Here is a 25,028-nt window from a genome sequence, read left to right on the forward strand (position 1 = left end):
GATTATTGATTATGTATGATAAATGATTTTGTTTTGAAATGGTAGAGCCTATGGTTCGGGTTATCTAATATATGCATTATGCATTATAGGATGAATTGCATCCATTGAGGCGTTTTAATTATTTATTCGTATTGCATAAGATATATGTCGGTGGTACTTTCGGCCATGAAAATAGGAATATGAACATGCTATATGGCAAAGCTAGTTATTGTAAATGGATGACCTGATCTCCATAAATGTTGGATTGAATCCTCAAAGGAGGGATACTCGAATGCGGGATATTGAATAATATTGATTGATTCCTCCTCTGTGATGTGATGTAGGCATGGGTAGAAGTGCTTGTGTTAGCTTTGTTATGAGGTAGTTGTATATGAACGCGTGTGACAACCATTACATCTAAATTTATTACAAGCTAAAATTAGTAAAGGAAACCAATATGTTGACTTTAATACTGTGGCTAGGAGGTGTCTACTGAAAGAGGACCCAAAGTTGATCATAATTCATGGAACAAGGTACCAATCAACCTTAAGCACAATGCAAGAATAGGATGAAAACCTTAAGCATGACCACCAACTCATCGAATGGCCTTGAGGCTGCAATATGCAAGAAGAGGATGAAAAACATTGACTTTGAAAGCTTTTACAACCAGAGAACCTTAAAACCCCAACTCCCTCCTTAGGACAAGTGTATTTGAGTTTACCAAGAGTTGGCTTCCAACACACCCAACGCTCAATTCCAAACATGACATGGTACACTAAAACACAAAGACCGTAAAACCTTTCAACATATCGACAAAGTACACATTCTTCCTTGAAATACACATTCTAAGGAAACCCACAAATGACTCCTCCTCATTTTGAGGATGGTACATAAGTTAAATTGGATTGCATAGGGATTTCTTAACACAGGGTTCAAAATTATTACAACAATATACTCATTAATCACTAAATATGTCATTTGTAGGAATTGCAGTTAGGTGGGGAGGATAACACTCCTATCCATTTTTAAAGCTACACCCAATTAATAAGTTCTCCATGTGCCACAATAAATGAAATTTTTATGACTATAGTGACACATCCCTCGAGATTTCCTTCCACACCAACACTTTTATCCATGAACTAAAGAGTGACTATTTCATTATTATATTATACATACATGTTAATATAAGCATTAAAATTTGTATTCCTTTGTAAAAAATGCTAGTCCAAGAGATACATTTGATCACCTTGTCTTGTATCCAATATCCAATGTTGACCCCTATATCCTTAGATCTAGAGTGAAGGTTTCATTTCTAATGTTGTGTTTGAGCTTAAATTAAACAGACACAGAAGCCAAACGCCGTTATTGATACTTACGAAGGTGTGGCTTCATATTTGCAAGCTTGTACACACATATTCAGATTTGGGTTTCATGGAAATATTTTCTTGCTAAGCAAACTAATAAACCTCTATACAAAGTCGACCGCATGAATTATGCACGACTGGTTTTTGAAAATTCCCCTAAACAGGACTGTGTTTTATGGAATGTGCCCATCAGAGGGTACGCCGTGAATGGACCCTGTGAGGAAGCCCTCCTACTCTATTCCCAAATGCGGCAGAAAGGCATACAGCCCGATGAACTCATTCTTCCCTTTATTCTGAAGGGGATGAAGGTTCATCATTTTATAATAAGAGCCGGATTGGATTGCAATCTATTTATGGGGAACGCCCTTCTTGCTCTATATGCAAAATGTGGAAGTATAGAGAACGCACGCCAAGTGTTTAACAAAATGTGTGAGAGAGATTTGGTGTCATGGAACTCTATGATTGTTGGATATTCTCAGAATGGACATTCCTATGAGGCATTGATGCTTTTCCATCAAATGCTGCTAGAGGAGGTGGTACCGGGTCCCGTTACTATGGTTAGTGTTCTCTGAGCATGTACATAGGTCGAAGCTCTTCAACGAGGTAAGTGTGTGCATAGTTACATGATTAGAAATGAGATTGAGATCAACATCTTTGTAGATACCTCCCTCACAGATCTCTATTCGAAATGTGCAAGTATTGAAATGGCACGTCTATTGTTTGACAAAATGTCTTGACAGAGATGTTGTGGCATGACTGCATGCAGTCAAAACACCCACGAATGTGATGTAGGTTGGCTTCACGCCACTGTGCTCCATTTGAGAAAAGAGCCCAAGAGCATTTTCAGCATGCCCGTTCATACCAAGACCCTCAATAATGTCTTGACCGTTTCAGAGGGGCTATTGCGAGGTTTGCGTAATGGAGTTCGGACAGATTCAGGACGGGGGGGTTTTCTGCATTTTAAGACGGTGATTCGAGGTTTTGTTTCTGAAGCATAAAATCTCTGTAGCGAAAATGAAGTCTTCTCTGAGGAAGCTGCGAGGGTTTTCACTCAGCAAACATGGAGTTAAAGAGAAACTGGGCGCGGTCTATCACAGCCAGAAGCAGCAGCAGCTGCCACCTCCGGCTTCCCTGGACGAGCTCGTTCAAGCTTCCCAGGTACCGATTTCATGGATCATTTTTCAAGTTAGGGCATGCTGTTGCGTTATTTATATTTTCAAGAAAATTGAGCTTTTTCCTTTAAAAGAATTCGCGATAAAGAGGTTCTTGTTGCGTTTTAGAGATAGCCTGTGACGAATGATTTTCAAAAATGAAATGTGAAGCGTTAGTTCTCTTGATGAGTTCAGAATGTAGTGATTTCTTTGATAAATTGTAAAGTTAGGACAGGTTATGATATTTCAGGTTTCAAGCATGGAAGTTGAGCTTTGCCTTAAAATGAATTGCATTTTTTTTTTGCCCAAAATGGTTTTCTTCGAGTTATGCAGATCGAATTTAGGCGATGATTTAATCATCTAGACAATTCTAGAGGTTTATTAAGCCCGTCCTAACTTAAAAAAATATAGTGCATGAAATCACTACATCCTAGACTTCTAACATTTAATCCCAATGTTTTTTACACTGGATCTGTAAACCCGATAACAATCACTTCCGACATAGCATTTCAATTTCTTTAAAAGAAAAGCGCGGTTCGATGCTTAAAACTTCCAATATCACAACGGCCTGTCCTAACTTTAGAGATAATCAATGAGGTATTCATTTAAAAGCAAAACTCTATGGCCGTGTGTGAAACTAAAATATCACGACAGCCTGTCCTAAGTTCATAGATAATCACTGAAGTGTTCCTTTCGAATGAAAGATTAATTTCCATGGGTAAAAGTTCAAATATCAGGATAGCATGTCTTAACTTCACAGATAATCAATGAAGTCGCTAGATAGAAAATCCTAGAAGTTTTTGATCACAGTGGCGGAAAGAACATAACTTGTTAGGTCATTGAGATGTTGCCTTTGGCAATCGGTGACCCCAGGGCTTGATCTCGTCACCTCTGGCTGGCATGTGTAAAGGGCTATCATGCTATGTTGAGGGTTGATTGTTATGTTATTTGAAGTTTTATGCATGTAGGTTGAACTTTACCTTCAAATGAATTGTAGCATTATGTTAAAAGGGTTCTCGTTGAGTCTTTGTTATGTAACATGTTGAAGTGCAGAACTGAGTGGCTCGTTGAGAGGTTTACTTTTGCAATTGTTGATTCTGCACAGTTTGAACTTGTGACCTCTGGCTGGCATGTGACAAGGGCTAATCGTATGACTCGATGAACCTAAATTGAGTGAAAAATACAGCTCAAAACACTTCAAGTCAATGAGAAGCCATCTGCTCTGGAGGAATTAAATTGTCTATGAAATTTAAATACAGAAATTTTGAGTCTTAATTAGCTTAATGTTGCTTAGGTTCCATTCCCAGAAAATGATTGGCATTAGGAAGTTTGAATCTCTTTTCATTCAACAGTGCTGTTTAGATAATATCTCAACACAGTCGTCTTCAATATCGTTTCATGCTGCATGCTTTGATTTTTGGGGTAATTAAGATTTTATTAAAATACAACTTGTAACAAAATGAGGATAATAATGGTTTCCCCTGTTGATTCTAAGTATGTGCTATATTTTTCATTGCTTTACATCTTTCAAAAAAAGAGAGGACTTTAACATCTCCTTACTTGAAATTCCTGGTTTAAACCCTTATATGTTCATATTGAATATTTTGTTGCATGTGTTGTTAATCAGGCATAAGTTTTATTCAGTTCTGAGTAAATATTGCAGCTCAAAGTACAACAAACCTAAACTTATAAAAGTTTCATTCTAACACTTTTTCATCCAACTTTTAATTTACTATTAACAACCACTGAAAGTCGTCCCCATTCTACTAATCAGCTATAGTTAGCTTATCTTAATTAATTAAGCGTAAGTTGTATCCAGTTCCAAGCAAAATGCTGCAGTTCAAAGTACAACAAATATACTAATAAAAATCATATTCTAACCTTTTGCTATCCAACACATTATCTTAAAATTTATATCCATGAATAACATGTGGCAGTCATTCCTAATCTAGTAAGTACTAAGCAGCTAGAGTTAGCTTATCTAAAACTACTTCTACATCATGCATTTTCCATTTTAAACACAAAGTCAAATTCTTTTTCGTTATTGAGAGTGTTTATGCTAAAGACAATAAGGGTGGCTCTTAAGTTTTTTGTTTATGTGCTACAGAATCTCCTCTACAGTAAGAGAAACCATTCTAGGTGCGGGGTAGGATGTGCAGGGTTGAGAGGGAGACAGATGCTACTTGCCTTCCTTTGTTCTCTCGACTCAGCAACTTGTCTGTTTGCTAAACATTAGAGGAATTTTTAACCTTTTAGAAGTTGATTATATGGGAGAAGACAGTCAGGATTCAAAATAATAAACTTATGTTCTTTAATGAAATACCACTGGAGTGTTTTTGGTCATTCGTACTAAAAGAATTTTTGGTCATTCTTACTTTCATCTACATTTTTGTAATTAACTTGTACTTCAGACTCTTTTTTTTTTAATTTTTTTTTTTTTCAACTCGTGTCTCCCATATCTCTCTTACTTTCCAACTATGTTGCATGGAGAGTCAACATGTGCCTGATGACAAATCCCTTGTACCCTGCATTCCAGTGTTTTGGGGACTTAAAAATGGCTTGGGAATGTCCCAGAATAGCTGGGGGCATCATGGGAGACATGGGAACTTCTAGGGCATTCCCAATCCGTCCCTCACAAAAATATCTGGGACAGTCAACTGACCCTTGAACCTACTGACAGTTCAAGATTATATCTATATATATAGATATATATAACCTAAATCCATCCCTGCACCTGCCTGAAGTCTAAATCCTACCTGCTTCTAATTTTCTAAATCCTACCTGTCATCTCAGCATATCATTCTAAAATTGTTCTCAGCAATTCCTTTCTGCGGCGCTGGCACTCACAGACTCCAGTGCATCATACTCTCAGTCAATACTTGCTATTCCTCTGCAATTCTTATCCCTGACTGTATTTATAATCTTTATCAGTGTCAGGGGGGTGGGCATCAACGGCGGCTTTTGGGATCTATTTAAATTTTCTCTTTGAATTTATTTAAATTCTTATTCACAGTGTTTCTTATTTGCAATTGGAATTTATTTATTTAAATGTTTTATATTTATCGTGGTGAATTAAGAAAAAAATATTATTATTATTATATTTAATATTTTATTATTTTCAAAATTTTAAATATTTATGATTACTATTACTATTATTATTATAATATATAAAATAATTTATATATTATTGCCATCTCCAACTTTTTGTCCCCTGAAAAATTTGGGGGTGCACTCTGGTGGTTCCGGAAACTTACCCACCATCCCTGCTACCCCCCGTCCCAAAGCCAGTGCGACATAGCTTTCTAACTATGTGTTTGCTGCAGCAAGGTGGTACAATTCGAGTTCAATTACTTTTTCCAGAAAGGCAGAAACAAGTTAGTTGCTTGCAGTTGTCTCAAGTTATTTTGCTTCATTGAATAGAGTGAGAAGTCCTCATGAGTCAAGGCCAGTATAATCCCCATGAGATTTGAACCTTTCTGAACATTGCAAGTATGAATTCTATTCACCATTTGGACTGACCATGGAGAGTAGTTGCCTAAGATACAACTGTTTGCAGCTGAGTTAAGGTTACTTTTCACTAATAAATAAACTAAGCTAAATAAAAGTGATTTGTAGACTGGTCATCTAGCATTCCATGAATTCTATTTTACAATTTTGTGGAACTTCCTATTCTTTCTATAGAATTCTGTGGAACTAAATATTCTTTTCATCCTCCCCAAGTTAATGGTTTATTCAATCTACTGCTATTGTATTTTACAGGATTGGTCTGTCCTGATCTATATCCCAGGTTAAATGGAATAATTTTCAATTATCTTGGAGTGTATAAGATGTTTAAAACAGAGAAACGGTTTGTAAATTATTTAGTACTTCCTCTAAGATTGAAAAAAGCAGAGGCTGGTCAATTTCAATTTGATTTACTCTTGCTCCCAGAGTTCATTGTGAAAGTCTTGGATGAGATTTTTCTTAATTTTTTTATTTTATTTTATTTATCAGGCAGGGATAAGTGGCTTTTATGTTAATTTCTTGTGATTGCAGAATGGTTCCGAGGTAAATAATTTTTTTCACAGTTATAGCTGGAATCCATTTATTGATAACCTATGTTCCTTCTTGTAATATTCTACATAATATTTGACTTTTTTTTCTTTTTCTTTTTTTTCAAAGAAAAAAAATGTATATATTAATTAGGCAAAAATATATGCATCTTCTAACTGGCAACTGATTTTTCAGTTTTGCCAAAATCATGACTGGCTGTTTTCTAATCTTCCCAAAAAAAATATTTGACATTGGTCATCCTGTTGATACAAATTACCTTTTTGTCATTTGCGTTATCCTTAGGCAGAATTGTTTGCAGGAGGCTTGAAATTTCCATTAGTTCCTGTGTAAGTTCACATACTAAGGATTTAGGGTAAGTGTTGCACCATTTTCTTGATCTACACATTACAGAAGCGTCGACCCTAAATCAAGGTGAACAACTTGCTTGGCAAGTTGAATAAATTCTGCCCTAATTGCTTGACGTTCAGGGCTACAAATCTAATTCTTTTCAGATCTGAATCTGTTTATGAGAGATAAAACACACAAATGGCATAATAATCATTTATTGCTCATCATAACATTCAAATGCATGAGATCCACGCCTTCCAAGTCACTTTCATGATGGAACAATTGACTGCATAAACAGTTTAATTTTTAGCCTGTTTCCATTGCTTTCTTGCAATCATTCTGATAAATCTAGCAACAGAGAACATCTCCAAGGACAGAGTCATGCCAAAACAAGATGAACAATTTGACTAATATAATTGGAATGATCTATGTTATTGAAGTTCGATGTCTGGAGTTTGAGATCACATTATTCTAATCTGCAAGTATTCATGATGGGTTTGGTATTTTATAGCTTGATACATCTTCTAAAGACTCACATTAACGCATGAACAAGCCTATCTCTCTGCCCTTTGGAATTTATGAACAAGGTTAGCTACTCTGCAACCAGATCACACTCTGCTCTGTCAAAACGTTTCCTTTTTGAAAATTTTTGCATCACTGATATCTTAGGTATATCCAAAACTAAATCAGTGCTGATAACAGCCCAAACATCCGCTCAATAATACTAGCACCACACTGGTTCTATCTTCTGTTACTAGGAGTTCAAGTACTAGCTTTTACTGCAGAATTCTTGAGATCATGCTAACGTCCTGAATGATCAAACTTTGGGGTTTATTTGCATCATTGTTATGTAAACTTTCTTGTTTTGGAACTAGTATATATCTTCTATTTTTTATTTTTATTTTTTATTATTATTATTGTGGATGCATTGTTTTACATACATAGTCTTGTGCTTTGGTGCTGGTGTCTTTCTGTCATATCTGAACATCATTAATGTGTTTATTTGGAACTAGTTTGACCATTGTATGTTGGAATCTAAACTTTGATTTCATTTACAGGACTGCTCTCTTGAATTTTGGAAAATTTTGACATTGTTTCAAATTTGATTCATATTTGAAATAACACTTGAATGCTCATTAATTGGTATACATCTGGAAGCACTAAGGGAGCATTTCTATGTTGTTTCATCATTTACACAGGGTACTTCCTAACTGTTATTCTACCCCGGATTCAGAGGAGCAGCCAAGATTTTATCCATAGTTTCTTTCCTTCCAACTTTAGATGGGCTCTCACCTCAACCTTCTGCCTTGGTGGTCAATCAACATCTTTGATGCCTGTTCGGGGTTGTGCCATATTAGGTTACAGAGCATACATAATCAGATCGAGTTATGGACCAGCTCCAGACAAATCCAGAGTATGGCACCTTCCACCCATTAGGGGTAAATCAGCTCTAGACTGATCCAGAGTATGACACCTTCCACCTATTAGACTAGGCCATACATAATCAGAGCGAGTTATGGACCAACTCCAGACAGATACTTTGCAGATCCAAAGTATGGCACCTTCCACCCATTAGGGGTAAACCAACTCCAGACTGATCCAGAGTATGGCACCTTGTTACACAGTAATTTATCACTGCCTTCCTGTCAGTCACCCTGCTGTGTCCAGAATTCACAATCACTAAGTGTTTGATCCCTGAACTGGCTTAAAAACCCACTTTTTCCAAAGTTTTGTGCATCAGCGCGTCTGTTCCTAAAATAACCGCGATGACAGGCGCTTTCCAGTGTATTTTGTGCGCTGCCATCGCGGAAGAACATCACTTTTCCGCGATGGTGCACAGCGCGCCTTTCCCGTGTTCTTCCGCGCTGACGTGACTTGTCCAGTTACTGATATGTGCTGACAGCGCGGCAGTTTCCCTATAATCCGCGCTGATCCAGTTTGGGCGAATTTGTTCAAACAACCTGCCTTCCAGATCTCTCCAGGCTTGGTTGTTAGCTTTGTGAATGTCGACTCCCTTCTATGGCATGTCTGTTCGACCCTTTCCAACAACTTCCCTTGAAGATAAGCTCATCCTTCCACCTTTTTAGGAGACTCCTTCTCTTATATAAACTCTCACCATTACCATGAGCAGCTAGTTAGACATAGCTTGGATTGTATAGAGCTTATAGTGCTCAGATTGCTGCTACTATAGGTATTTGGTGTGCTAGGTGTGGAAGTGATTGATTGCTTAGGGAAGGTTGTTTTGTGTTGCTTGTGTGAGAGAGAGAGTTGTTGTTGGTCTTGGGAGAATCATCCTCAAAGGTGAATGCTTGAGATACATGCTGACTGGCCCCTCCTGAGAAGATTACCGACGTCAGAACATTTGGTTGTACTCTTCTCTATTCTGATTAATAATAGATGACTGCTATTATTGTTCTATTCCCATTTGTACTTGCAATGGTTAAATGTGAATTACATCTTTTCTGACTGATGTATGGTTGCTTTTACTAGATTTCACGCTTGTGTTTGTTTCCTCTTCGTGTGTGCAGGTATCCATTCGCGGGGATCGCGGAGGATTGTGACCAGCCGAAGCGAAGGAGCGAAGGTTACATCTCTTCGTCAAACAACAGCGCTGGAATCCAAGTAGGTGCTCTTTGCCTCTTGTTTAATTGTAATTAGGAACATGCATAGCAGCATTGTTTGATTGTTGCTAGACCCTTGCTGGGCTAGTAGGGATCGCCTCTATCCGTAGAGGGGATTTACCTCTCCAACACACCTTCCACCTATTAGACTAGCCCTACATTCAGCAGACCAGAGATAATATTTTCAAGAGTTTCCTTGCTTGGACATTAGATGATAGGAGAGCATTTTGCATATGTTCTTAGGATGCTTTTGTGCAGATTATAGTGGGTTGGTAAGGGATCCCCCTCCCCAAACACCCTATCAGCATAGTTAAGACTTGAGTTTAGGGTGGCTTTAATTATCTCTGGTAATAGAAAATGATACGGAGGATTGTGCATAACCCACCCCCTTTTTGATTCCAATAAGTAGAGGTGGTCACTATGGTAATCCGATTTCAATTTGTAGTTAGAAAATGGGGTCACAACTTTCCATATTTTTTGTTTTGTTTTATCTTTTTACATCAAACAATAGTATATTTATTAGAACCATAGTCAACTAAACAAACAGGAAACAATTTATTTGACAGGTGGAAGAAGTGATAGGCTTAGAGCAATTGAATTGTAGGCCATGCTTCTTGACAAATTGATGAATAGATGTCTCCTTACTTGAGATTTAGGTTGGCACCATGGCACCATCCTGTCCATCATTATACACTAATCTTGTCATTATCTTCTTCACTGTGAATGACTGGCCTGTTCCCTGCAAATAGATCTGGGCATAGAGGAGCCAATCCAAGAACAGTAATCTCTAGCACAAGACAATATTAATGATCTAAATACCTAATCCTGAAGCTTGAGTTTGATTTTTCTCTACTGGTTCTGAATCTCTGATTGAGAATCTCCCACTCGTCATTATCAAACCTTCTCCTTCATCATTGGCATCAGCTGCACTGCTGAGGTACGTTGGTTGGTTGTCATTGGACTTGAGAGCTTGAAGTTTCAAATGATTATAGTAACAGATAGCTAGAAAAGCCAGTCCACACCCACTCAAGTTTATGACTGTAACCTTTTCATTTATTACAGACAAAGATTATGTTATGAGCAGCCAGTCCTTGACAAGACCAGCAACATTCATAGTCAAGGCTGAAGTCTTTCCTATCAGAAGAAACACTGCAAGATTAAGAGCCAAGGCACAAGCAGAAATGTCATGTAATCCAAATCAAAGGAAGAGACCCTGATTATCAGAAATGGGTATTCTACTAAGGCCCAGGGGGTGCTGAGAAAAACAAGGCAACAAGGAGCAACAAAGATGTGATGGGATTCAACTTAATCCCTTTTGATGTTCGTGGAATTTGTATGAGAACCAATTGGGTAGTCTCACATGCAACTACACTTAACTGGAGAATCACCTCCCATGCATTCATCTTGGCCTCCCCATAAGCTGAAATAGTAACTCCAATGGATATGGCCAACATATTGGCCTCGGGCTCACCTTTATAAGCTTCTTTCTTTAGGGAAACCACAATCAAATACACAGCAATGGGAATTAGAGCTTTCAACATTTGAAATAATGATACTGAGAGGAAAACATAGGCAGAATTTGAAAACCAGAGACCCAAAGAATACACTTATCAATACTATGGGTTCAATGAGCTTGAAGACTCTTACAATAGCAACAACCAGTGTTGAGTAGAAGCCCATGTGAATCATGGTGGGACTGATCACACTAAAGTTGTCAAGCAATGGCAACTCCAATGGATATGGATAACATATTGGCCATGGCCTCACCTTTATAAGATTCTTTCTTCAGGGGAACTGCAATCGAATGCATATCAAATGGGCACAAGAGCTTTCAACATTTGAAATATCGATACTTTGAGAGACATGCACCAAAGGCTGCATCATTTAGGATTTGTACTCAGTTTAGGTGTCATATTCAAGGGGAAGTTGTTATGCTTTCCACCACTTCATAGATTGTTAGAGTGATGAAACAAAAGAGGCTCCCTCTTGAGGCTAGATTATGTCATTCATATCAGCTGTGTTGTTGATGTCCTAGCTCAGCTAGGTCTTGCCAAAACTCTGTTGAGGTTCAAAATTTATTATAAACTGAAATGTCTTCACAAGAATTGACCTCATAAAATGCCATAATCACAAGATATTCCATACATGGCTGTGATTATGGCTCACAAGACCCTTAGACTTTGAGCAATGAGGCTCGCAACATCACTTATGATTATGCACTCTACAATTCTGTGACCAGCTGAATGTCAAGCAATTGAACCGCGATTTAAATCCTATTTTGTCAGTAATAAGTACTATACTTTGTCTTTATTTAGTGTAGAGAACCAAGCACTTATTCTGCTCATGTATAGAAGGGACAATGGTTGTTTGCCTATGAGGTATAAGGAAATCCTATCAGATGTTTTGTATTTTCGTATGGAATTGAATCATACTCCTGCACACTATAACATTCATATATATCAACCTGTAGAGGCTTTAATAACACCTGGTATTCTGGTTAGTGATTTTATTGGACCTCATGTGCATATCCTACATGCATAGGATGGACTATTCATATGTTACAAGGTATTATTCTTATTATTTAGGGTGCACATCTTCAGGTGCTCAAGAACGATTACTAGAATAGTCAGTTAATTCTGAAATTTAAAGGATGAAAAAGGAGGTTATAGGAGTCTAGTTTTGGTTCTCATCCACAATGTCACACTAGTCTGCCTGGGCATGGTTCTCATGGTTTAATAGTGACTTGAGGAGTCATAATACCACAGATCACTAAACACGAACAGCTAAGGTAGCCCAAGGACAATAGCCATCTTTACACATTAATTAACAGGTCTTACATTAATTATCCTAGGGGGTTTTAATACTTCCAAATGCTTAAAAAACAGTTAGCAGAGCATTCACATTACACATTCCAGCAATCTTTTCTATAAACCAACTAAATGCAGTCAGGAGAGCCCTCCTTTTACACTATACAACCTTATTGTTAGTATGATCAACCTTATTTTAATATATAGTGTGACAAACCGTATGTGACAGGCAGGTGGAAAACTTTTCTCGCAATTGACTAAGCGACGTCCTGCGAGCCAGACTTGAGATGGAAACCCTCGTCAGAAGTTTATGCTTGGCTCTTTTCCAAACAAATGAAGAGTCAATGAGGTTTTGTGTAATCACTTCTGGTATCGTATTGGGTTATTGTTAGAAGCGATAATTGGATTCGGATTCTCATCGAGTGAGTTGTTCTGCTTTCTCAATTTGAGAGGGTTTGTTTGGAGGGAAAAACGAAAGAGGACATACAAGAATAGTGAGGGGAAAGACGTAGAGGAAGAGGATTGAGAACATTGCCAGCAGGCAGGCTACATTTTCCAAACGTAGGTGGATCGCTGAAGAAAGCTTACGAGCTCTCGGTGCTCTGCACTGCAGAAGTTGAACTTGTGATTTTCTCCCCAGCAGGAAAGCACTATGAATTGTTTTTTAGTGCAAATCCTACTATTTTGATTCTAATAATCATGGCTATGCAAACCTCATGAGATTCTTACTAATAACCCCGGTGGTGCAAGCCCTAGTAAGCTCGATGTTGAAAAACTTAGTGTAAAACCTCCAAATCGCTGGTTTTGTTGTAGTGCTTATTGGAGAGTATATAAAAAATTTCACACCTTTTTATGAGATATGGGAGGAAAACATGTTAAAGATTTTTAATAAATATAAAATTTCCAAAATGATGCTAGTTACGTGTGATTCTTTTTTCATTGTTTGTGATTATGAAAAATGAAACTCAATGTTTTTTCATTAGTGCACACATATTTCATTATATAATTGCATATAGAAAAATCATTCCAGAGCCGATAAAAATAAAAATGAAGAATTTATGGTCCAACGTTATATTTAAGGGAGATGTTTAAGGATGACGTTTGAATTTTGTTTTTCATTTTAAGACATTTGGAGCAAATATTAGGAAGGACTTTGAGAAAGGATTGTCCTTGATTTTAAAAAATGGAGTTGTTCCTTTCCAGCCATATGCCCCAAGTGACCATCAAAGGGAGAGCTCATATGTTTTTTGGATGTTTTCTTTATAGCCATTTTTTTACACATATCCATAGAGTCCCCATGCCATTGATGTGAATTACTTGTTCGGTTTTTTTTAACCAAAATTTTTAACCAAACAAGAAAAATTAAAAAAATGCCTCAGGATCAAAGACTGAAACAAAGACCTATTGACATACCTTTTAAAGTATGGAAAGAACTTGTAAAATCATATGAGAAGTTGGATGCATAAAGAAAAGCCGGCAATGAGAGCATTCAGGTATTGAATTTTTCATTAAACATTATTTAGAATGTATTAATACTTATAAGTATCTTAGACATGTATTTGTGTGAAAATAAATTGAATTGGTTTATGTTTAAGGACAAGGCATCCAAGGCGAGGTTAACCAAGAAAAAAGTCACTCATCGTAGTGGCCAGAAAGGTTTAAAAGCACTGATAACAACCTTTGTAAGTATATTAAACATGTGATATTTTTTTAATAAATTTTGTACTAGAAGAAAGTCATTGTTATCTAATTTCTCCCTATTTATTGATTGATAGGAACTAAAATATGGAAGACCTCCAAATCATTTGGAAAAGGAGGTGCTGCAGCAAAAGAGATGGGTTGAATTTGTTGTTTGGATGGACTCTATGGTATGTAATTTTAGTTGGATTTCCAATATACTTTTAAACCATATTTTCATTTTATTTTTTAGTACTATTAGATATTATATCTTACCTCATTTTATGGTTAACATTGTATAACAAAAACATGCGTTGTGTTATGTAATTAATACTAACATGTAATATTGATTTTTTTTGTCAAAATGCTATAGGTAATGATTGCCAAGACGATGATCCAAATTATGTTCAACATATATCAGGAGATGATGAGGATGAGGATGAGGATGATGGTGGTGAAGGAGGAGATGATGATGATAGTTGCGGTGTTGGTGATGATGTGGATCAGAGTAATGAGGATGGTCAAGATGATCATGAGGATGATCTTGGTGGTGGTAGCTAGGCATGCACATGCATTGTTTTTTATGAAGAAATTATTGTGTAGAATGACATTGTTATGTTTAGATGGGTGTTGTGAATTTACCCTATATCAATGAGACATTTTGATTTTGTAATCATACGATGAGTTTGATTTATGTATGTTGCTAATTTATCGTAGAATAACGATATTCATGAAATATTTTGATTTGTTAATCATATTTGAATTTTACTTGTTTTGATTAAAAATAATACTGATTTTATTAGTATTATGTTGCTATTTTATACATGTTTTGAAAATTGTTAATGACACATTGTTATTTTTTTGGATGGATGTTGTCAATTTCTCTTAAATTTCTTTACAAATGATTTTGAATTGTGATATCTGCTTTAATGATATTTAGAAACTATCATATATTTCACTATGAATCTATAAAGGGGGTCATATATGTAAAGAAAAATATACTCTATATAAGAAGTCAAATGCAGATGTAACCATGGATGCAAAATTGGATGTTAAACTAGGAATTAATACAAAATGCAAACAATTGACATACAAAGTGTTTTAAATTAGAAGTGAAAAATTGTGCAATAGTTGACACAAAGAAGGGAACAAAACATGGCATACAAAAGGATATCAAATTGGGCAAAAACAAGGACACATAAATGGGCACCAAATTAGATGCAAAAAAAGACAACAACTAGATGTAAAATAAGATGCAAAGTTGAGCGTTAAAAAGAAGCAAAAAACGTTACAAATTAATATGCCAAATGATGATGCAAATAATGGTGTAAATTTGGGATGCAAACTTGGGTGCAAAAAAAGGAAAAAAAAAAGATGTAAGAAAAGACATAAAACAAGATGCAAAATGGGGCTGAAAAAAGGTGAAACCAAGGATGCCATATTGGATGTAAAAAATGATTCCTAATCACATGCAAATTTAGGCTCCAACTCAGACACAAAATTATATGCAAATGTGGACACAAAATGAGGCAAAAAAGATGCAAATTTGGATGGTGAAAACGATGTAAAACTAGACACCAAAAAAATGCAAAATTGGATGAAAAAGCCGGTGTAAATAATGGTGCAACATTGGACACAAGTAGACACAAAAAAATGGTGCAAAAAGGGGCATAAAATAGCTTAAAATTGGATGCAAAACTTGGTGTAAAAACAAATACAAAAGTAGACGTAAAAAATGGCTCTAAATTGAATGTACCATTAGACACAAAATAAGATGCAAAGGTGGACACAACACATGACTCAACATAAGATGCAAATATAAATGCAAATTTGGATGCTCAAAATGATGTAACATTAGATGCAAGAGATGGTGTTAAAAATGATGTAAAATTGGATGAAACAAATGACGCAAAATATGGTGCAAAATGAGATGGGAAAAATGGAGACAAATCAAACGTAAATGTGGATGTAAAAAATGGTCCAAAAAAAGATGCAAAAATGGGCACAAAAATGGATGCAAAATTTGGTGCTAAATCAAATTCAACACATGGTGCAAAGATAGGCACCAAAGCTGGTGCAAAAATAGAAGCAAAAACTAGTGTAAGACTAGATACAAAACCTGGCGTAAGACTAGATGCAAAAACTGACACAAAATGGATGCATAAAAAGATGTTAAATTGGATTCAAAATACAGTGTAAACTTGATGCAAATGATGGTGCAAAAATGGAAGCAAAGAATGACACAAAATAGGAAGCAAAAGAGAATGAAAAATAGATGCAAAAAATGACACAAAACTAGAAGCAAAACCTGTCATAAAATAAGATGCAAATCTTGGTTCAAAATTTGACGCAAAAAATGATGCATAGTTTGGTGTAAAAAATGATGCAAAATCTAGCGTGAAAAGGGATGCAAAATTAGGTGCAAAAAAGGACGCTTTAAAAATTGTACAATAGAGCCAGATTTAGCGCCAGGTTGCTCATCACGATTACAAAAAAAATGCACTAAAATCTGGCGCTAAATCTGGCGCAAATCGCTGGTTTTGTTGTAGTGTATATGGTGTATGATAGGTGCTGATGACTATCATGGTCTTGTTTAGATTACCGGTCTTTGTTATAAAATTCATGTATATCATTTGATGTAAAGGTCATGCAAAGACCTAAAATGGTATATCCCCACTTGGTTGGGTGGATGAGTTAAAAATGGTGTATCCCAACTTGGTTGGGAGATTTATGTATGTATGAGTCATTGGTGATAGAAAGGTCATACTCATGTAGTTGAGATATAGAGTCATGTTATTCTTTTGAAAATATTTTTGCAGACTATACATGTGCTCAGGGGGAACATGGTCAGATTGGTACATCTTAGCATATACAAAGGGGGAGCTCAATCAGAGATTTCAACATGTACTTAGGGGGAATATGGACAGCATAATGTATATCAAGGGAGAGAATATCTTGGTCCACCCTTTGCCCTTGATGTCAAAGGGGGAGAGTGACTTGGTGTTGTTGTTGCCATCAAGTCCAAAGGGGGAGATTGTTGGCATTATGATACAGGTGTTGTCCTTGATGGAAACTCACTCAGATGATAGATCATAGTGCAACAGGTCAATAGCAAAGAATTAATGATCAGAGAGAGGTATACGCAGGTTCACCTTGACAAAGAAGTGTATACACGCGGGTTAACAGACCAAAAGGAGCGTATAACGTACACACGCACTTTCACAGAAGGAAAAGCGCGTATATCTTGGAAAACTAAGTTTTGGTCCAAGGTATTTGGTCCATGGTATTTTGATCCATGGTATTGGTCCAAGGTATCTGGTTCGAGGTATTGACCCTAGGTATTTGGTCCAAGGTATTGGTACTAAGTGGTTTTAGTCCATGGTATTGAGAAAGGCCTAAAACTATAAAAGGAGGAGAAGATCATTAGGCTAGGCATGCAAGCATTAAATATCTGATGAAGGGTGAGGTCCAGTATGTAGGTTATGGGTCTTCGAGTAGGAGATCTAAATCTTTAGGAAAACCTATAAAGGTGTGCTGGAAATGTGAAAAGGAAGGGCACTTCAAAAGGGACTGTAAATCTAAAGCTCCAAAGAAAGGAAAGGGATCTGATGATGCTCCTTCTGCAGAGGCGAAAACCACATCAGATGAAGGTGGGGATGTGTACTTTGCTTCTTCTTCAAGTACACATGTAGATCATGATGCATGGTTGATTGACTCAGGTGCATCCTTTTACTTCACTCCCCATAGAGAGTGGTTCTGCAAGTATGAGAAATATTATGGTGGTGATGTCTTCTTAGGGGATGACAGGAAGGCTAGAATCCTTGGTCGCAGAAAATTCAAGTTGAAGTTGGAAGGTGGAAGGATTAGAACACTTCCAAGTGTTATGCATATTCCACCATTAGCCAAAAATTTGATTTCTGTAAGCAATTTTGATGACGCAGGTGTAAAAACAGTGAAAGATGGTTCGAGGAGAACTATATTAATGCGGGGATTTTGGATTGGAGCTCTGTACAAGATTCATGGGAGCACTGTTATTGATGCGTGCAACAACTCTGTGGTTCTTGAAAGTGGAGCAGAAAATCTAGTGGTCTCTCGAGAAAAGACCATGCTATGGAATCAAAGGCTTGGACATATTGGAGATAAGGGCTATCGAATACTTCATGGTAATGGTATGGTAGAAGGTATGTATAATTTCTCTCTGGATTTTGATTTCTATGAAAATTGTGTATATGGGAAGCAAAATCGTGTGATTTTCCCCTCTAGTGCTAAGAGGGTGAAACAGTTATTAGAGCTTGTGCACAGTGATGTGTTTGGACCTATGTCGATTCCATCATTGGGAAAGTTTGTGTACTGTGTATCATTTATAAATGAATTCTCAAGGAATACATGGATATATTTCCTCAGGAAGAAATTTGAAGCCTTTGATAGGTTTAAGAAATTAAGGCTTTGGTGGAAAACCAGACAGAGAAGAAGATAAAGATGTTGAGGACAGATAACGGTGGATAATTTGGAAGAATGAATTTGAAGATTTCTGTAAGAAGTGTGGTATAGCACGACAGAAGACTACTCCATACACACCTCAGAAAAATGGAGTTGCTGAAAGAAAGAACAAAATGTTGATGGAAAAGGCAAGAATCATGCTCAGTGGTGTCGGGTTAGGACACGAATTCTGGGTAGAGGCAGTGGAGACAGCATGTTACTTGGTCAACAGATCACCTTCATCAGCGTTGGAGGATAAGACTCAACAAGAGGTATGAACTGGTAAGAAACCATCTCTTTAACATTTGAGGGTATTTAGATGTGATGCATATGTACATGTTCCAAAGGAGAAAAGAACAATGTTGGATAGTAAATCTAAAAGGCGCATCTTTATTGTGTATAAGGATGGTTTAAAAGGTTATAATCTTTGAAACCCAGAAACAAGGAAGGTTGTGTACATCCGAGATGTGGTTTTTAGAGAGGTGAAGATGTTATTAAACATGAAGCCCTAGAAAAGGAACCTCAGAAGATAGAGTTTGAGCTAAAGGAGGAAGAATCATACTCTATAACAGAAGAGGAATCAGAAGATGAAGAGCCACAAACTCCAGCTGTGAGAAGATCAATTTGAGAAGGAAGGAAGGCAGAAAGGTATAGTCCAACTACTTTCTGTTAAAAATTTTCTTTATCTATTACTGATTATGATCCTAGAATTATGAGGGAAGCAGTAGATTCAAAGGATGGAAAACTCTGGAAAGAGGCCATGGTTGATGAAATGGAACCTTTGCACAAAAATGAGGCTTGGGATCTGGTGGAGTTGTCGGCTGGAAGGAAACCCATTGGCAACAAATGGGTGTTTAAGAAGAAGATGAATGCAAAAGGAAAGTGGAGAAATACAAAGCTCGTTTGGTAGCAAAAGGTTATTCCCAAGTGCCGGGAATTGATTTTGGTGATATTTTTTCTCTTGTTGCCAAGGTAGTTTCTATTAGATTACTTTTATCTGTTGTTTCTACTTTTGATTTTGAGGTAGAATAGATGGATGTGAAGACAACATTTCTTCACGGGGATTTGGAAGAGGAGATGTACATGAAGCAACCTGAAGGCTTTGCGGTGAAGTGTAAGAAAGAATTGGTATGAAAGTTAAAAAAATCTTTGTATGGGTTAAAACAGTCACTAAGGTTGTCATATCATAAATTTGATACATTTATACGGGGACTTGGCTTCACTGGAAGCAAAGCAGATCACTATGTGTATTTTAAGTTAATTGGTGATTGTGTTATTTATCTGGGCTTGTATGTGGATGATATGTTGCTAGTTGGAAATGACAAATAAATTATCCAAGATTTGAATATCCAATTGTCCTCCAAATTTGACATGAAATATCTTGGTGCAACAAACTATATTTTGGGCATGAAAATTAAACGAGATCGGGAAAAGAGGAAGCTCTGGTTAAACCAAAGGAAGTATGTCGAGACAATACTGCAGAGGTTTAATATGCAGGATGGTAAATTGGTGAAGGTTCCTATTCCTGTAGGTGTAAAGTTATCTACTGAACATTGTCCCAAGACACAAGAAGAGGAAGAGGACATTTCCTGTGTTCCATATGCAAGTGCAGTTAGTAGCCTAATGTATGCAATGGTTTATACTAGACCAGACATTATACATGCAATGGGAGTATTGAGTAGGTTTATGTCAAAATCAGGGAAGGAGCATTGGACAATAGTGAAGCGGGTTTTCAGGTTTTTGCATTGCACTAGTGATTATGGTTTGTGCTACTAAGGAAGACCAGGATTAGACAACGTTTTGGACATCCATGGCTTTGTTGATGCAGACTGGGTTGGAGATTTAGATCAGAGAAGATCTACAAGTGGGTATGTGTTTAACCTATTTGGAGGTGTAGTCAATTGGATGAGTAAGAGACAGTTTGCAATGGAACTTTCAACTACAGAGGCAAAATACATGGCAACCACTCATGAAAGCAAGGAAGTAGTTTGGTTGCAAATATTGTGTTCAAGTATGGGGTTAGTACATCAAGCTATAAGGGTATACTGTGACAGCCAAAGTGCAATTTTCTTGGCAAAGAACCCTGCTTATCATTCAAAGACAAAACACATTAATGTTCAGTATCACTTTGTGAGGGATATGGTTGAGGACAAAAAGGTGTTGCTGGTAAAGGTGGACACTTTGAAGAATATTGCAGATGCATTAACAAAGTCTATAAGCACTGAGAAGTTCTCTTGGTGTAGAGAAACAATGGGCATTGCAGGGCTAGATCAATGACTAAGCTCTCATGTGGCCCCCTGTGGAAAGAAAACAACAAGTGGGAGAATGTTGGGTGTGTGTTATATTCTTTCCATGACTACCCCACGTGCAGCAGGGGGGTCACAAGGGGGGTGGCTCCCCCCCTGTTAGGGGGTAGGCAGGGGGCAGCAGCCCCCCTGCACGAGGTCCAGGGCAGCGCCCCGGGAATTTTTTTTTGGACCCTATATTAGGTGGGCGGACCTACCTATGGTTTTGTGCATGGATTTTGCACATGGTTTTGGGCACGATGGTTTTCTTTCCATGGTATTTTGTAGATCTGGTAAAGGGAACTACAATTATGTTCTAATCCAGGGTTAATGGATTGGGGTTTATGGATGCTTCGACATGTATATACATGTATTGTAACATTGAAAGGAATATAATGAAAAATCAATCTGGTAGTCTTGGTTTTGGGATCCAGGGGAAAATATTTATGTATATATATTTTATATTTTATGCTTTCACCATTTCTTATTTTCTGATTTTAGAATTTGTATGCAAGTAATTTCTGCACGGGGTTAAACCTACAATTCCTTCAAAAGAAATGGTCCCTCATGCCCTTGTTCTTTTGAATTGCTCTAAAATTTGTCCAAAAGAAAGAGTTCGAAAACCCTTCTCTTCGAAATTATTTGAAATGTTAAAAGGGTTTAAAACCCTCCCTTGTAGAATTGTTTTGAATGTTGAGAAGTCGAGATCCTCTTTGTGAAATTGTTGCCTTACCATAAGTTTGAGCCCCAAATATCGAATTTCTCTTTGAAACCGGTTTAAACAAAAATGTATGGCAATGACGTGCCAATGCAACACAGTATGCCATATCTTATGCAAAAACAATTGACCTCTGTTTGTATCTTCCCTTCTGAACAACTTTTTTTTTTCTTTTTATACGTGTGAAGGGTTTGTCCCATAATTTCAAACGTGGTGTCTCCTGTCCAAAAGGGATTCCCTCCTGTCAAATACATCTTAATTTTTTTAAATAAAAACCATATCTACTTATACAAAGGAAGTAATATTGTATTGCATGTATTATTCAAAGACCATTTTGCGTTTTCCTACATTTGTGAAGCATAAACCCATATGCAATACCTTGTTCTACTACTCGTTATTTTGTGTACATTCTTCGTGTCAATGTCATTGTTATTTCACCTCTGAATTCAAACAAAAAACCTTGAAGTTGATAAAACCTGGTTCAAACCCTAATATAGTTGTTTTTCAAAAAAAAAATAGAAGGAAAGAGGTTTAACAAATGGCAATGTTTTTATGAAAAGCCTCTGTTACACCAATTGCATTTATACCGAGTCATAGACATGTGGCATCCTCAACAAATTAAAATTGTATTGTGAATTCTATTGGTTTGAACTATTTCCCCTTTAAACTTGGTTTTTCCTTTCAAAAACTCATTATTATTTATTCATCCCTCAAGCACGTGAAAAGTGATTGATTCTTGATTGGCACAATTGATTTATAACAATTGTAAAGTGAGACGAGTATTTGATGGATTTCATATTTAATAGTTTGAGTATCAATTTAATTATTTTCAAAAATGATTTCAGGTTTAGGAGGCTAGGGTAGGGGCAGAGGAAGAAGGAATAGACAACCAGGCTAGTGGGATTCTGGTAGAATCAAAATAGTTCATTTTAATGTCACTTCTGACGAGTTTCATCTATTGGCCACTGTTGGAGAGGTAAATCCCCTCTACGGATAGAGGCGATCCCTACTAGCCCAATAGGGGTCTAGCAACAATCACACAATGCTGCCACGCATGTTCCTAGTTACAATTAAACAAGAAGTAAAGAGCACCTACTTGGATTCCTGCGCTGTCGTTGGACGAGGAGATGTCTCCTTCGCTCCTTTGCTTCAGCTGGTCACAGTCCTCCGCGATCCCCGCGAACGGACACCTGCACACACGAAGAGAAGGCAAACGCAAGCGTGAAATCTAGTAAAAGTAACTATATGCCAGTCAGAAAAGACATAATTCACATTTATCCATTGCATAAACAAACGAGAATGGAACAATAATAGCAGTCATCTATTATTAATCAGAATAGAGAAGAGTACAACCAAATGTTCTGACGTCGATAAACTTCTCAGGAGGGATCAGTCAGCATGTCTCTCAAGCATTCACCTTTGAGGATGGTTCTCCCAAGACAAACAACTCTCTCTCTCTCACACAAATGTCACAAACAAACTTCCCCAAGCAATCAATCACTTCCACTCCTAACACACCAAACCTATAGCAGCAATCTGAGCACTACAAACTCTGTACAATCCAAGCTAAGTCTAGCTAGTTCCCACTAGTTTCTAACTAGCTGCTCATGGTAATGGTGGAAGTTTATATAGGAGAAGGAGTCTCCTAAAAAGGTGGAAGGATGAGCTTATCTTCAAGGGGAGTAGTTGCAAAGGGTCGAACAGACATGCCATAGAAGGGAGTCGATATTCACAAAGCTAACAACCAAGCCTGGAGAGATCTGGAAGGCTGGTTGTTTGAACAAATTCGCCCAAACTGGATCAGCGCGGATTATATGGAGATTGCCGCGCTGTCAGCACATAACAATAACTGAACAAGTCATGTCAGCGCGGAAGAACACGGGAAAGCCGCGCTGTGCGTCATCGCGGAAAAGTGATGTTCTTCCGCGATGGCAGCGCACGAAATACACTGTGAGGCGCTGGTCATCGCGGTCATTTTAGGAACAGACGCGCTGATGCACAAAACTTTGGAAAAATGGGTTTTAAGCCAGTTCAGGGATCAAACACTTAGTGATTGTGACTTCTGGACACAGCAGGGTGACTGACAGGAAGGCAGTGATAAATTACTGTGTAACAGATGCCCCCTAAAGCATGAAGACCGAGAGAGTGGGAGGGGTGAAATGCTTTACAACACACGCCGAACTGGAACACCACCAGGAAGTACCGAAAAATCTCTGACAATCATATACATGCAGTCTAGGCATGGGCGCAGCCATCCAAAAGACATGCGAGACTGGTCTATGGTATGGACGCAGCCACCCAGCTAAAGAGACCATAATAATGACAAGGTATGGTCGCAGCCATCCATGAAGACTCAGGTATGGGCGCAGCCATCCATCAATGAGTCATGTAATGATTATCCACAAAATCGCAACCTGGACCATAGTGAGCAAGGATCCAGGGTCTTGCGCTCCATCTCGACCCGAACAGAGTACAAGTCCACACATGTGAATACAGGGGTTGGAGTCGAACATGCATGAACATCGTCTGATTACCGGCCAATGATGAGAACCGTTAACAGACGCGAGAGGTACCACCAATAATGACAATGGCCCTCAAGGTATTATAGGTACAATCCGTGGCGTGTGAATCAATGAGCTGGTGTCGAACACCCACGGAATCATTCGATCGTAGGTCAATGATGTAAACCTTGCGTCGAACACGAGGAACCTGCCATTGAGGCATGCAGGCTCCAAGGCACCTGGAAGGAGTCTCTAAGTCACTTTCTCGGATAATGAGTTGAAGTCGACGAGAAGTGGCCTTGATCGAAGGTGGGCCATGATGATTCCCACATCATCGACATGAGACAGAGGTATAATAATTTGTGATGAGATAGCGAACGAGGTTACATTGTGGCAGAGGACAACTTCTCTTGAACATATAACGGCACTGTAATGGATTTGGCAGTACTTGACATCAAATGAGCAGCGGATAGGATGATGACGGCAATGAACAGATGAGAGGTCAAATAGGATATCCCAAACCCATGGAGGCTAGTGAAAACGAGATGAGATGACCCCACCCAGACACGAAACAGCGGAGTGCCATGTTCAAGAGTGACGTACTGCCGAGACGACTGTAATCAAAGTTCCATTTTCCCCACCTTTGCAGGCAGGTACCCCGATTATTTTTGGACGACAAGCTTGACGGGGGTAACATATGCTTGATGTGTGTCATGTTGACAATATCCGATGTCATTGAGTGTTTAACGAGCCTGACAAAGGAAAAACTCGGCTTCTTTTCTTGTTTCGAGAGTCTGAAAAGAATGCGGAAAAGGAGACTCCAGGGGGGTCCTTTTTCGTACAGTTGTGTCTCTCGAGCCCGAAAAAGTATAAAACTATGCTCGAAAGAACCGCCCGACCATTACGATCGAGGAATACTTTTCGTAAATAGTGTTCTTCGACCCGAAAAAGTAAAAAAGCAGTCAGAAGCACGTCGTTTTGGAGCCAATAACGAGTGCGAAACGACAAACACCCGGCAATCTCTTTAGTTTAAACAGTCGGAAAAAGAGCTTTAAAAGCGACCGCC

The 25,028-nt window shown here is 37.9% G+C and overlaps 2 protein-coding genes across 2 annotated transcripts; both read left to right on the forward strand.

The window, feature by feature from the left end:
- Positions 1–1,465: 1,465 nt before the first annotated feature.
- LOC149146843 (pentatricopeptide repeat-containing protein At3g22690-like) lies at positions 1,466–2,341 on the forward strand. The gene is made up of 2 exons (XM_089441640.1): positions 1,466–1,900; positions 2,084–2,341. Exons 1-2 carry the CDS (start codon positions 1,466–1,468, stop codon positions 2,339–2,341), a joined length of 693 nt encoding a protein of 230 aa, XP_089297766.1.
- On the forward strand, positions 1,965–14,694 carry LOC149146844 (uncharacterized). The gene is made up of 3 exons (XM_089441474.1): positions 1,965–2,501; positions 13,898–13,984; positions 14,078–14,694. Exons 1-3 carry the CDS (start codon positions 2,358–2,360, stop codon positions 14,279–14,281), a joined length of 435 nt encoding a protein of 144 aa, XP_089297600.1. The 5' UTR covers positions 1,965–2,357; the 3' UTR covers positions 14,282–14,694.
- The last annotated feature ends 10,334 nt before the right edge of the window (positions 14,695–25,028 follow it).

Source organism: Pinus tabuliformis, chromosome 9 (genome assembly GCF_031772625.1).
Source record: "Pinus tabuliformis cultivar Carrire ecotype Pingquan chromosome 9, CPIR1, whole genome shotgun sequence".
NCBI lineage: Eukaryota > Viridiplantae > Streptophyta > Pinopsida > Pinales > Pinaceae > Pinus > Pinus tabuliformis.